The sequence below is a fragment of the Mustela erminea genome, chromosome 1, assembly GCF_009829155.1.
Source record: "Mustela erminea isolate mMusErm1 chromosome 1, mMusErm1.Pri, whole genome shotgun sequence".
NCBI classification, from domain to species: domain Eukaryota; kingdom Metazoa; phylum Chordata; class Mammalia; order Carnivora; family Mustelidae; genus Mustela; species Mustela erminea.
The window spans coordinates 167,517,879-167,532,970 of NC_045614.1; the positions used below are offsets into that span (position 1 = coordinate 167,517,879).

General features: G+C 37.0%; 1 protein-coding gene across 4 annotated transcripts in view; it reads right to left on the reverse strand.

Annotated features, from left to right (window-relative positions):
- The window catches only part of ALCAM (activated leukocyte cell adhesion molecule), a 207,452-nt gene that overhangs the window by 103,646 nt on the left and 88,714 nt on the right, over positions 1-15,092 (reverse strand). Inside the window, exon 1 of one of the 4 annotated variants that reach the window (XM_032350168.1) lies at positions 14,456-14,478. The exons of the other annotated variants lie outside the window; for them this stretch is intronic. Within the exon in view, the coding sequence (XP_032206059.1) occupies positions 14,456-14,465 (10 nt within the window). The 5' untranslated portion in view covers positions 14,466-14,478. Of the gene's footprint in view, positions 1-14,455; positions 14,479-15,092 lie in introns of those variants that run through there. 4 annotated transcript variants of the gene reach the window in all.

The following is a 15,092-nucleotide window of genomic DNA, read 5'->3' on the forward strand; positions in this document are numbered from 1 at the left end:
AAGGTAGAGAAATTCAGTTAGAAGGACATGTCATTGTGGTTAGAAAATGGGATTTTTGAACCCAAGATTTTAAATGCGCAGCAACTGATTATGATACAGTACAAAGGTACCTATGTATAGGGATCTGTGTTAATTGGTAGGGACAGGGGGATAACCAAGATAAATGTGCTATTTGTCCACATGAATTTTACATTCTTTGCTTAGTCTACATGAACCTCAGTTTTAGACATGTGTAAGTTATAACGTAACATAGTGTAACAAAGTGTTGCATATTTCAAAATGTAGATGGATATTAATATTTCAATTTCTAGATAACCCTGTTTTAAGCATAAAATTGTCAAGACAGGGATGCGTGAGTGGCTCAGTTGTTTAAGGTCAGACTCTTGATTTCGGCTCAGGTCATAATCTCAGCGTCGTAATCATAATCTTGAGCTCTGCATCAGGCTCCATGCTCAGCACAGAGCTGCCTGTCCCACTCTCTCCCCCCATTTACATGCACACACACTCTCCCTAAACAAATAAATAAGTAAATAAACAAATGAATAAATAAATAAAATTTTTTTAAGTGCCAAGATAAAATTCTACAAAAAGTGAGGTTGAGAGAATCAATTATCATATGGTTTCACTTATTTGTGGAGCATAAGAAATAACACGGAGGACACGGGGAGATGGAGAGGAAAAGGGAGTTGATGGAAATTGGAGGGAGAGATGAACCATGAGAGACTATGGACTCTGAAAAACAATCTGAGGGCTTTGAAGGGGTGGGGTGTGGGAGGCTGGATGAGCCTGGTAATGGGTATTATGGAGGGCACATATTGCATGGAGCACTGAGTGTGGTGCATAAACAATGAATTCTGGCACACTGAAAAGAAATTTAAAATAAATAAATTAATTTATTTTAAAGATTTATTTATTTATTTATTTATTTGACAGACAGAGATCATAAGTAGGCAGAGAGGCAGGCAGAGAGAAAGGAGGGGAAGCAGGCTCCCTACTGAGCAGAGAGCCTGATGCGGGCCCGATCCCAGGATCCTGGGACCATGACCTGAGCCGAAGGCAGAGGCTTTAACCCACTGAGCCACCCAGGTGCCCCAAATTAATTAATTTTTTAAAAAGTGAGGTTGTACCACTTTTCTCCATTGCTTAGAGAAGAAAACAGGTAAGTAACCCATCAATTTAATGGTATGCTGCAGTCTTTCCTAACATTCCTAAATATTAATCAAAACTATCAAAACAAAGTTTTATTATGGATGTTTTCATAAGAAACTGAAAATAACCTTCAACACACAGACTACAGACCCAGGAATTTCAGAGAATAGCAAGTAGATTAAATGCCAAAAATCTATCCCTAGGTATATCATATTCAAACTTCAGAAAATCAATTTTTAAAATCTTGAAAGACACCAAAAGGAAAAAACACTTTACCTATACAGGAAAAGAGGTAAAATATTAGGCTTCAAAGAAACTTTTATTATTATTTTCATTATTATTACTATTGTTGTTAAAAATATGATACTTGAAATTTCAGCTGACCAATTCCAGTACCACTTTTGTAAGCTGTCTTACTGTAACAGCCTTCTCCCCAGAAAACAACAAGTCTAACTTTAAGTAGCATTCATGTAGTTGTCACACCACCAAATTTGTCTTGCTGAAGTTGTCTCCTTTTATTTATACCCATTTTCCATTTGCTGACCTTTTTATAGGATAACAATCAGGCTTTTTACAGCCAAGATGTTCTTAGAAAATGACATTTTTCCTTCCCATAAATTTCTTTTTCATAGGATTTTTTTTAATCTTTTCTAAACAGTTTGGCCAAGTAAGATTTAAATTACAGCTTCCAAAAGAGAATTATTTAATTGTTGAAAAATAAAGAATCTTATTCCCCATTCTATCAAATTTGATCTGTTCTATGCTAATAAACTCTTCCAAGCAATATTCAAATGAAACAAAGATAAACCAGTAAATTGACCTACATATATAAGAATAAATGGCTTCTTATTTTCTTTCTTCTCCTTTCCCTAAGTCCCATTCTTTTGGGAAAACAGCAAATTAACATCAAAGTAAGTATAATAAATATTGGTGAAGGAAGATACAGAGCAGAAGATCTTGAGCTCATCTAGTCCCATGGACACACCATGCATGGCAATTAACTCTGAAAACAACCTAATGACTTGCAATATGTATCTCCATAGCTAGATGTAGAGAGAAGTCCACATCAAAAATGGTACGAGAGATGGAAACAGTCAGGTACCAGACCCCAGTGCAACTAAATACAAATAGAAGAGACATCACTAGCACATCGGAGTGAAGGGATTAGACCCCTTACAAGCACACCCACTCCAAGACCGACAGTGGGGAGACAGTCCCTGAACATCTGGCTTTGAAAACCTGGGGAGGGGGGAAGCTAAACTCCAGGGACTTTAAAAACCAATGGGGCTCAAAACCAGGACCTTTAAAAACCAGCAGTGATTAACTCCAGGAGAGCTTGAGGGCAATAGGAAACTGGGTCCAAGCCTTTACAGAACCAGCACACCAAATAACTCAGCCCAAGACACAGCATAGAAACAGTAGTCTGAAAGTCTGGAGGAGATTTATTGACTAATTTTAGGATGTGTGCCAGAGAGGCTAGAGTCTACAGAAGCTTTCTCAGGGAGCAAAGGGGTTGGTAAGCACCACTTTTCTTGTCCTCCCCTAGTCTAGATAGCCTGACACTGTGGGACCCAGTGCTAACACTCTCCATCTACCTTGCTAGTATCCAGTGCCCTGCCTAAGCATTCCAAAAGAGGCTCCCATGCCACCACACCCGAAGGCAGCCCTGGCTGAAACTGAAGCCCCTGGGAAGTGACTCCTGTCCTCGGGAACAGGAAAGCTAACCCTACACACCAGTGTATCTATAGCTACCATAGCTGAGCCTCTTGGCTGCACAAGGAGCAAACTCTGTCCAATAGTACACTACAGCTGTCCCCAAAACTAAGTGTAGATAGACAGGCTAAGTGCTAGGCCTGCCCACCAGCAAGCTTGTATCCATTGTAGCCTACCCTCTCAGCAGGCCACACAGAGGACAACAGCTGAACACCAGTGAACCACAGCAGGTGAAGCAGGTCTTTGCAATCAGCTGAGGTAAGGTCCAGCCCTGCCCATCAGTGTACCCATGGCAATCATGGTTCAGCCACAACAGGAGGGTGCATGGAGTCCACATGAGAGACATTCTTGCAGCACCTTGCTCTGGTCACCAGGGGGAGTTGCTCTACAGGGGGATTACAGGGCTCCTTCTCTCAAGACTACTATTTTTCAGACCAGAGATATAGCGGACCTCCCTAATACATAGAAATAAATACAGAGAGTTACACAAAATGAGGAGATAGGGTTATATGTTCTAAATGAAAGAATAAAACAAAACCATAGAGAAAGAGCTAAATGAAACAGAGATAAGCAATACTCCCAGATAAAGAGTCCGAGGTAATAGTCATAAAGATACTCACAGCACTTGAGAGAAGAGTAGATGAATTCAGAACCTCAAAAAGAGATACAGAATTAAAAAAAAGAACTAGGCAGAGATGAAGAATTAATAATTGAATTGAAAAAGACACTAGAGCATATCAGTAGCAGATTAGAGGATGCAGAAGGATCAGTGCTTCAGAAGACAGGGTAATGGAAAGAAACCAAGGTGAACAGCATCTATTTTATATATGCATTTATATCTATATGTATGCTGAAGGAAATCTGCAACATCATCAAGCATAACAACATTCACACTGTAAGGGTGTCAGAAGTTAGCAAGAGAGAGAGGTGGGCAAAAAACTTATTTTAAAACCTCATAGCTGAAAACTTCCCTAATCTGAGGAAGAAATAAACATGTCTGTTCAGGAATCAAAGAGAGCCTCAAACAACACGAATCAAAGGAGGTCCTCACCAAGACACTTAATAACTAAAATGACAAAGACTAAAGATAAAGAGAGAATCTTAAAAGCCGCAACAGAAAAGCAAATAGTTACATGCAAGGGAAATACCATAAGAACATCAGTTTATTTTTTTGGCAGAAATTTTGCAGGACAGAAGGTAGTGGCAAAGTGCTGAGAAGAAAAACTTACAACAAGAACATTTTACCTGGCAAGGCTATCATTCAGAATTGAGGCAGAGATAAAGAGCTTCCCAGACAAACAAAAGTTAAAGGAGTTCATCACCAGGAAACCCTCCTTACAAGAAATGTAAATGGGACTTCTTTAAGTGAAAAAAAAAGGCCACAAGTTGGAAATAAAAAAATAATGAAAGGAAAACGTTTCATTGGTAACAACAAATATAACGTAAAGCCAGTAGATTAATCATTCATAAAGTCAGTAAAAAATTTAAAAATAGTAAAATCAATTATATCAAAAATATTAGTCAAGGGTTATACACATTTAAAAATGCAAAATATAACATCATATACATAAAACATAGAGTACACAAAAAATTAGTGCTTTCATAATGTGTTAAAACTTAAGTGACCCCCACCTTAATATAGACTGCCACATACACAAGATGTTGTATAAGATCCCCATGGTAACTACAGACCAAAAACCTTTAATAGATATACAGGAATGAAGAGAAAGGAATCCATGCATAACATTAAGAAAGCCATTAAGCCACAACAGAAGAGAGGAAGAAAAGAAAAAAGGGACAGAGAAGAACTACAAAAACAACCACAAAACAACTAACAAACTGGCAAACAGTACATACCTATAAATAATTTAAGTGTAAAAAAACTAAACAGTCCAATCAAAAGGCACTAAGTGACTAAGTGAATAAAAGCAAGATCCATCTCATCTGTATGGTTCCTACAAGAGCCTCACTACAGACCTAAAGACAAATATAGACTAAAAGTGAATGGGCAGAGGGACAGCTGGCTGGCACATTAAGCGTTTGCCTTTGGCTCAGGTCATGATTCTAGAGCCCTGGGATGGAGCCCCATATTGGGCTCCTTACTCAGTGGGGAACCTGCTTCTCCCTCTCCCTTTGCAGCTCTCCCTGATTGCACTTGCTCTTTTTCTCTTTCTCTCTCTCTCCCTCTGTTAAATAAATAAATAAAATCTTAAAAAAAAAAAAAAGTGGATGCATAGAAAAAAAATACTCATGCTAATAGAAGTAAAAAAAAGAATGGGTAGCAATACTCATATTGGACAAAAAGGACTTTAAAACAGAAACTGTAATAAGAGACAAAAGAAGGTCATTACATAATGGTAAAACAGGCAATCTAACAAAAGGATATAACATCTGTAAATATTTAACACCCAAACACGATCCCTAACTGTTTAAAACAAAGATTAACAGACATGAAGAGAGAAATTGACAGTAATACAATAATAGTAGGAGACTTTAACACCCCACTTACATAAATAGATAGATCATTGAGACAGAAAATCAATAAGGAAACAGTGGCTTTGAATGACACATGAGATAGATGCACTTCACGGACATATACAGAACATTCCACCCCAAAACAAGAGAATACACACTTTTCAAGTGCACATGGAACATCCTCCATGACAGATCACATATGAGGCCGCAGAATAAGTCTCAATAAATTTAAGAAGCATGTTTTCTCTTCACAAAAGAATGAAATCAACTGCAAGGAAAAACAACAACAAAGAACTGGAAGAAACACAAAGACGGGGAAGCTAAATAACATCTTAGTAAACAACCAATGGATTAATGAAGAAAGCAAAGGTAAAACCACAAAGTATCTGGAGAAAAATTAAAATGAAAACACAATGGTCCAAAATCTTTGGGATACAGTAAAAGCAGTTCGGGAAGAAATTTATAACAATACAGATCTACGTCAAGAAACAAGAACAATCCCTAATAAACAGTCTAAACTTACACGTAAAGGAGAAAGAAAAAGAAGTAACAAAGCCCAAAGTTAACCGAAGGAAATAAATAATAAAAATCAGAGCAGAAATAAATGAGATATGAAAAAATAGAAAAGATCAATGAAACCAAGATCTGTTTCTTTGAAAAGACAAACAACTATCAAGAAAAAACAACTATCAAGAAAAAAAGATACAGTACTGAAATAAGTAAAAAATGAAGAAGTTAAAACTGATACCATAGAAATACAAAGGATTATAAAAGATTGCTATGAAAAGTTATATGCTGATAAAAATTATATGCCAAGAAACTGGACAACCTAGAAGAAACATCACTTTCCTGGGACTGAATCAGGAAGAAACTGCAAATTGGAACATATCAATACTAGTAAAAAAAATAATTCAATCAGTGATCAAAAACCTCCCAACAAACAAAAGTCCAGGACCACGTGGTTCCAGAAGGGAATTATACCCCCTCTATTTAAAATATTTAAAGAGTTTATTTTTTAAATATCTAAATAGTTAATACCTATCATTCTCAAACTACTCCACATTCAAACTATAAAAAATAAAAAAGAGAAAGGAAAGCTTATCAATACATTCTATGAAGCCAGCATTTCCTTAATGCCAAAACCAGAAAAAGACACTGTGGGAAAAAGAGAGAGAGAGAGAGAGGAAAGAAAAAAGAAAATTACAGTCCAATATCCCTGATGAACACAGCTGCAAAACTCCTCAACAAAATGTTAGCAACTGCACACAACAATACATTCAAAAGATCATTCACCACAATGAATAATGATTTATTCCAAGGATACAGGATAGTTCAATACTCACAAATCTATCAACATCATACACTGCTCAACAAAACAAAGATAAAAATCATGTGATCATCTCAAAAGATGTTAGAAAAAGCCTTTGACAAAATTCAACATCCATTCATGATAAAATCTCTCAACAAACTAGGGTTAGAGAGAACATACCTCAACATAATAAAGGCCATATATGAAAAATGCACAAATATGATAACACTTAAAGGTAAAAAACTGAAAGTTCTCCCTGTAAGGGCAAGAACAAGACAAGGATGTCTACTCTTGCCACTTTTACTCAACTTAGTACTGTAAGTCCTAGCCACAGCAATCAGACAAGAAGTTAAGTTAATTACTGGTAAAGAAGTTAAGTTATTGGTAAGAAGTTAAGCTATCACTATTTTCAGATGACATGATACTATACATAGAAAACCCCTAAAAACCCCACCGATAACTATTGAAAGTAATAAAGAAATTCAGTAAAGTGAAAGGATACAAAATGAATGCCAAAAAATGGGTAGCATTTCTATACACTAGTAAGAAAATAGAAAGAAATTAAAAATTCTTTATATATGAATCATACAATGCTCATAAAAAGGGATGCTCTTTTTTTTTTTTTTAAAGATTTTATTTATTTGTCAGAGAAAGAGGGAGAGTGAGCGAGCACAGGCGGACAGAATGGCAGGCAGAGGCAGAGGGAGAAGCAGGCTCCCTGCCGAGCAAGGAGCCCAATGTGGGACTCGATCCCAAGACGCTGGGATCATGACCTGAGCCGAAGGCAGCTGCTTAACCAACTGAGCCACCCAGGCGTCCCAAAAATGTTCTGATTAACTTTTCTTATGAACTTAAAGTAAACCTAGGAGACAAAACATTTTTAAAATTTGGGGTGCCCGGGTGGCACAGCTGGTTAAGCATCTGACTCTTGGTTTTGTCTCAGGTCATGATCTCAGGGTCCTGGGATCAAGCCCCATACTGGGCTCTGAGTGCTCAGCATGGAATCTGCTTGTGACACTCTCCCTCTGCCCCTCCCACTCATACTTTCTCTCAAAGAAATAGATAAATATCTTAATTTTTTTTATTTTAATCTTTCTTAAAAATCTTTTGAAAATGATCTAATCCCTTCCCTGGCTTATTAAGTATAATCTGTGGAGGAGAATGTACATGTTTAAGGAGTTACATCATGTGACCTAATCATTATTATGAATAACAATTCTCACTGTATCTTTCCAGGATGACTTGGGAGTCAGAACTGATTATATATAACCTTTAAGAAATGCAACACAAGATTCTCTTCTGAAAAAATCCTGTTTATAACTTGCTTTTTTCCCCTTTTTTCTTTCAAATCTGAGTATTACAAAATTATGATAAACTAGAGTTAGCCTTTTTATAATAAATGTAAACTTTAGATACACATGCTTTGATTTTCAAAATATGAATTATTTTCATATTTAATCTCTAAATATTTGTTTCCTAACTTCCCGTAAGATGGCTGCTTATCCTATTAATTATTCATTTGACACAAATACAGATATGCTTCAGAGATATTGTGTTCAGTTTCAGACCAATGCAATAAAGTGAATATGGCAATAAAAGCAAGTAATTTGGGGGGGGTTCCCAAGCATATAAAAGTTACGTTTACATTATATTATAGTCTACCAAGTGTGCAATAGTACTATGTCTAAAAAATGTACATGACTTAATTTAAAAATACCTTTGCTAAAAAATATTAATGATATCTGAGCTTTCAGTGAGTTATAATTATTTTGTTTGTGGAAGATCTTGCATCAGTGTTGATGGCTGCTGACTGATTAGGGTGGCGGTTGCTAAAGGCTGGGGTGGCTGTGGCAATTTCTTAAAATAAGACAACAATAAGGTTTGCTGCATTGATTGACTATTCCTCTCATGAATGATATCTGTATAGCATGAGATATTGTTTGATAGCATTTTACCCAGAGTAGAAGTTCTTTCAAAACTGGGGTCAATCCTGTCGACTTTACTTCTGCTTTATCAATTAAGCTTATGTAGTACTTATTATCATTTCAACAATCTTCACAACTTCACCAAAGTAGATTTCATTGTAAAAAACCACTTTCTTTGCTCCTCCAAAAGCAGCAGCAACTCATCCATTCAGGTTTTGTCATGAACTTGCAGCAATTCAGTCACATCTTCAGGCTCCACTTCTAATTCTAGTTCTTGCTATTTTCACCCCATCTGCAGTTACTTCCTCTACTGAAGTCTTGAAGCCCTCAAAGTCATCCATGAGGGTTGGAATCAACTTCTCCCAAACTCCTGTTCATGTTGATATTTTGACCTCTTCCCACAGATCACAAACTGTTCTTAATAGCATCTAGAATGGTGAACCATTTGCAGATGATTTTGAGTTGACTTTGCCCAGATTCATCGAAGGAATCACTCAATCTCTATGGAAGCTATAGCTTTATGAAACATCTTTCATGATGTTTCATAAGCTATGTAGCTTTCCTTGAAAGTCAAAATTACTCCTTGATTTATAGACTGCAGAATGAATGGTTTATTAGCAGGCATAAGAACAATAAATCTAATTGCGTATCTCCATTAGGGCCCTTGAATGACCAGGCACATTGTCAATAAGCAGTCAGTTTTTAAAGGGTTTCCCGCACCCCCCCCCCGAAAAGGAGGTCTCAAAAGCAGGGTGAAAATATTCAGTAAACCATACTGTAACAGCACACTGACAGCTGTGCTGTCATCCCGACTTTGTTGTACCATTTCTAGAGCATAGGCAGAGTAGATTTAGCATAATTCTTAAATGCCTTGGGATTTTCAGAATGGGCACTGGCTTCAACTTCAAGTTAGTTCCTACAAGAGAATCAGCTTGTCCTTTGAAGCTCTGAAGCTAGAAACTGACTTTTCTCTAGCTACTGAAGTCCTAGATGACATCTTCTTCCATTAGAAGGCTATTTTGTTCTACATTGAAAATACGTTGTTTAGCATAGCTGCCTTCGTTAATGATTGTAACTAGATCTTCTAGATAACCTGCTGCAGCTCTAAATCAGCACTTGGTGCTTCACCTGACACTTTTATGTTATGAAGTCAGTTTCCTTAAACTTCACAAATCAACCTCTGCTAGCTTTTCTTCTGCAGCTTCTTCTCTCTCAGCCTTCCTAGGACTGAAGAAACTTAGGACCTTGCTCTAGATTAGGCTTTGGCTTGGGGGACTGCTGTGGTTGGTTTGATCTTCTCTCCAGAGCACTAAAATTTTCTCCGTATCAGCAGTAAAATTGTCCTGCTTTCCTAGGTACTCACTGAGGTAGCACTTATCATTTTCTTCAAGAACTTTTCTTTTGCTTTCAGGTTTACCGTTTTAAGCAAGAGGGTGGCTCAGTTGGTTAAGCAGCTGCCTTCAGCTCAGGTCATGATCCCGGCGTTCTGGGATCAAGTCCCACATCGGGCTCCTTGCTCTGCAGGGAGCCTGCTTCTCCCTCTGCCTCTGCATGCCACTCCGTCTGCCTGTGCTCACTCTCTCTGACAAATAAATAAATAAAAATCTTTAAAAAGAAAAGAAAAGAAAAGAAACTAAACAAAACACTGGTGACGCTCTTTTCTCTTACCCCCTTCCCTTCACTGGACCACCATCACACACCCACACCCACACCTATCCTCCTGCCAGCATCACAAAGGTTGATTTGTCATTGATCCTAGAACTTGACCTTCTGAGTTGAGGTTTTAAAAAAAAAAAAACAAAAAACCCTCTCTCAGCTTTCACCAACTTTCTTCACAAAGCTTAACCATTTTTAGCTTTTGATTTAAAGTGAGAAATGTGCAACTCTTGCTTCTCACTTGAATAATTAAAGGTCAATATAGGTATATGAACTGGTCTAATTTTTATATTGTGTTTCAGGGTCTAGGGAGGCCTGAGAAGAGGGAAAGATGGCAGACAAGCCAGTGAGTCGAGCAGTCAGAAGACACACAATTATTGATTTAGTTTGCCATCTTATATGGATGTGGTTTGTGGTGACCTAAAACAATTAGAACAGTAACATCAATGATCACTGATCACAGATCACCATAATGATATAATGAAAAAGTTAGAAAAACTGAGAAAATTACCAAAATGTGACACAAACACACAAGGTGAACAATGCTACTGGAAAAATGGAGCCAATAAATTTGCTAGAGGTAGGGTTGCCACAAATCTTCAATGTGGAATGCTTATGTAAAGGGAAGGACAGGAAAGCTACATAGTAATCTGGGTTTTTCTTAGAATGATTTTCAGTTTACCTATGTATTAATGATATTATTAACGTAGTTTGTACAAAAAGATACTGAATTTTGGTACCTGGTTCCTGCTTTCTAAGATTTTAGAGAGCAATTAAAAATGCCTAATTTTCAATTTAGATAAAAATTGTAGGCATAAATTAGACTTCATTTTTTAAGTACTTACCAATTATCAATCACAGCCAAATATTATATATATATATATGTAAACACACAGCACACACACATATCTAAACACAAAAACATACACATGCATGCATATATATGGCATTAATAAATTCACAGTGTTTACTGAGACAATAATTCATTCTATATTTACAGATATAAAAACTGAAGCTCAGTGAGGTTCAAAAGCCAGGGAATTCATAAGTTTATGTTCCAATATGAGGTAGAAATCACACTGCCAGCTGGAACAGTAAAAAAAAAAAATTCTTTCAGGACCAGAATTAGGTCCTAAAAACATTGCTAACCTCAGAGAATATCAAATAAATTTGACAAATACTAAATGGTAGCATTCTAGAAGATGTAATAGCAGTTTAAAACCTGTAGTAGAGTTCTAATTCTGGAGTTTCATACAGATCAACTTTCCCGCATATAAAAATTCAAACTGACAGGGGCACCTGGGTGGCTCAGTCAGTTAAGCGGCTGAGGTCATGATCCCAGGGTGATCAGATCATGATCCCAGGGTGCTGGGGTCGAGCCCCACATCAGGCTCCCTGCTCAGGAGAAAGCCTGCTTCTCCCTCTCCCTCTGCCTGCCTCTCTGCCTACTTGTGCTCTCCTTCTCTCTCTGTCAAATAAATAAAAAATATCTTTAAAAAAAAAAATTCAAACTGACAAATTGTGAAATTAAATATTGCACATATCTTATTTATTCATGTGGCTCTCAGGCCAGGGGACCTATACAAACCAGAACTTTGTTTGAATTCATCCAGTGCCATCTTCTGTTTCTTAGTTCAACTGGCAACTCCTCTCTGCTTTCTGCTTTCTTTTGGTTTCTCTCCGTTTTCTTCAAGTTATAAATAATAGTAAGACCCAAACTGGCTTACTAATTGAGTATGGGGATACAATAGCATCTGGAGACTGAGGAGGAAAGTCTTAGAAAAGAAAGACCTGGACGAAGGAGGGAGATAACACTGTATATAATAAACTCTGCCTAATACCTAGCAGAAACCTGAACTATATACCTAAACTTTGGAGATTCTAAAAAGCCCAATTAAGGCTAAAATATCTGAATAGAAATTTCAGTTACTACCCATAGCAATGGATATGAAGTTTGGAATGAACTGCCTCATAAAACAAACAAATAAACAAACACATTCTTCAGGAGAATAAAACAGGATCCAGAGTCTCTATAATGTATTGCTCACACATCCAGTATATAATTCAGAATTACCACATATATAAAGAAACAACATAATGTGGCTCACATGTAATGAAAAGACAATCAAAGGAAACTGGCTCTTCTGAGATTCAGACTCTACAATTAGCTCGCAAGGATTTTAAAGTGACTATCATAACTATGCTCGAAGACATAAACAATTATGCTAAAAATCAATAAACAAATAGGAAGTAACATCAATAAATAAGAAAGAACCAAATAAAATTATGGTTTTGAAAAATATCATATCTAAAGTAAGAGGTCAGAGTGGACATACAGCATTCGCTTAGATAAAAAGCACTTTTTCAAACAAGCCAGATTCACATTTTAAGTATAAACACATTACAAAGCTGAACTAAATATTATTTTTATGTGCTCTTGGTAATTGTTTATGGTCTTGTTCAACTCTGTTAGTGAGGAATTATTTTTCAGAAAGGGATAGTGATGGCAAAGTAAATTATATTAGTAATTTTTCACCTGTACTACCCATCGTAGATATGGAACCACAGCCTTCTCTCCATGGGCATGCTTATTTGTGGGTTCACTTTCCTGCAATGCTGACAGGATGTGAAAATCAGATTTTCTATCCCTTTATGAAAAATTAATATAAAGGGATGGATGCTGGTCCAATTTATAGATACACTCCGGCCATTAAAAAGAATTCACTATATGATATTACTTGAGAAGGGTACAAAGTAGTCAGAGCTATGCTATTAGATCTCTTAGCATTACTATCTAACCAACCAAAGTTGAGCAATCAAACCTCTTGTTTTTATTAATTGGCAATTAAAGCTGTTTTATTACATATTTTATAGGTATCCTGGTCTGTAACAATGGCAGAGAAGAAGGGTAGTAAAGCGAAGAATTTGGAAAAACCTATCTATTTCTTGGCTAAGCTTCAGATACACATTCAGTCTGAATCACTCTTCTTCTTCTAAACCTGCACTTTGTGCTCCTATCACACCAGATACATTGCTCAATAATGAAATTAGCACATTCTATTGTAATCGTCATTTTGTTGCCCACATGCCACAGCATACTCAAACTTCTTGAGAATGGGTATAATTACTTTCCTTGCCATAGGCAAGAATTCCCACATTGATTCCTACTTTCAGACCTCAACAAAGCTGAAAGATTAAAAAATGAGAGATGAAAAATGAGGAAAGAAGTTTTACAAGATGTCTGAGACAGTGCTAATCACAAATAAGATTTTAAAAACCACAGGGCTATTTTGCAAAATGAGATTCCATTCATAACCAAAATTGTAACTGAGTACTGCAGGCTGAGTACTGCAACCAAGTAAGTTTTCTCATTTCAGAATGAGGGCTTGAAAATCATCTGAAATTTAAGTTAATAAGAATGAATATAAATTTGTAGAAACCACACCTCACTCACTATTGGTAAATTTAAGGTATCTTTAAACCTGACTGAACATCCTAAAATAACTGCCTAATCAAAAATGTGTCACAAAATATTATGAGCCCAGGGGCGCCTGGGTGGCTCAGTGGGTTAAAGCCTCTGCCTTTGGCTCAGGTCATGACCCCAAGGTCCTGGGACCAAGCCCACATCGGGCTCTCTGCTCAGCAGGGAACCTGCCCCCTCCCCCTCCCTGCCTGCCTCTCGGCCTACTTGTGATCTTTGTCTGTCAAATAAATTAAAAAAAAAAAATTATATATTAGGAGCCCATTAGCTAAGAATGTCATCTTCTAGTAAAGATTACAACATGAGAATTATGCATTAATAAGGAATATTGAGGGGCGCCTGGGTGGCTCAGTGGGTTAAAGCCCCTGCCTTCAGCTCAGGTCATGATCTCAACATCTCGGGATAGAGCCCCGCATGGCATTGGGCTCTCTGCTCAGCAGGGAGCCTGTTTCCTCCTCTCTCTCTGCCTGCCTCTCGGCCTACTTGTGATCTCTGTCTGTCAAATAAATAAATGGAATCTTTAAAAAAAAAAAAAAAGAAATATTGAAAAAGGAGAGTTAAACAGTAAAAATTTTTCCTATGTGCTTACCACAATCAGCACAGATGAGGCTTTTTAAAAAGGATTTATTAATTTATTGTAGAGAGAGAGGAAGTGCAAGCATGGCAGGAGCGGGTAGAGGTAAATGAGAATCCTAAGCAGACTCCCTGATGAGCATAGAGCCTGACATGGGGCTTGATCTCACAAACCTGACATCATCCCACATAGATGAGGCTTTTAAAATTAGGGTCCTTGGGTGGCTTGATCAGTTAAGTGTCTGCCTTCAGCTCAGGTCATAATCCCAGGGTCCTGGGACAGAGTCCCACACCAGGCTCTCTGCTCAGTAGGGAGTCTGCTTCTCCCTCTGCTTCTGCTGCTATTTCTCTTTCTCTCTGTCAAATAAATAAATAAATAAAATTAAAAAAAAAAATAAGATTAATGACTAACATTAGTTGTCTATCTAGAAATATTCCTAGATTGAAGATCAATTCATTAAGCTACTAGTAGAAGAAAATATTGCCCTTTATGTAATTCTATGTTCATGAAATAATTCTTTAATTTGTAGACTGACTTTCTGAAGGAATCTATCCACAAGTGCAAACTTTTATCAGATACACATTTCTGTTCTCAACAGTAGTGAAGGAAAAAAACCAGTATTTACCAGGACAGACAATCTGTGACAGATTCCAGGGAGGTTGCCCTTCTCATATACAGCCAATGTATGTCTCAGAAGAGTCCTGAGTAAGTATTATACTCATTTAACGAACAGAAAAATTAAATTCAAAGGGATTAAATTATATCTCTAAAATTACACAGATGTTAAACGGTGAGGATGAAAATTAAACC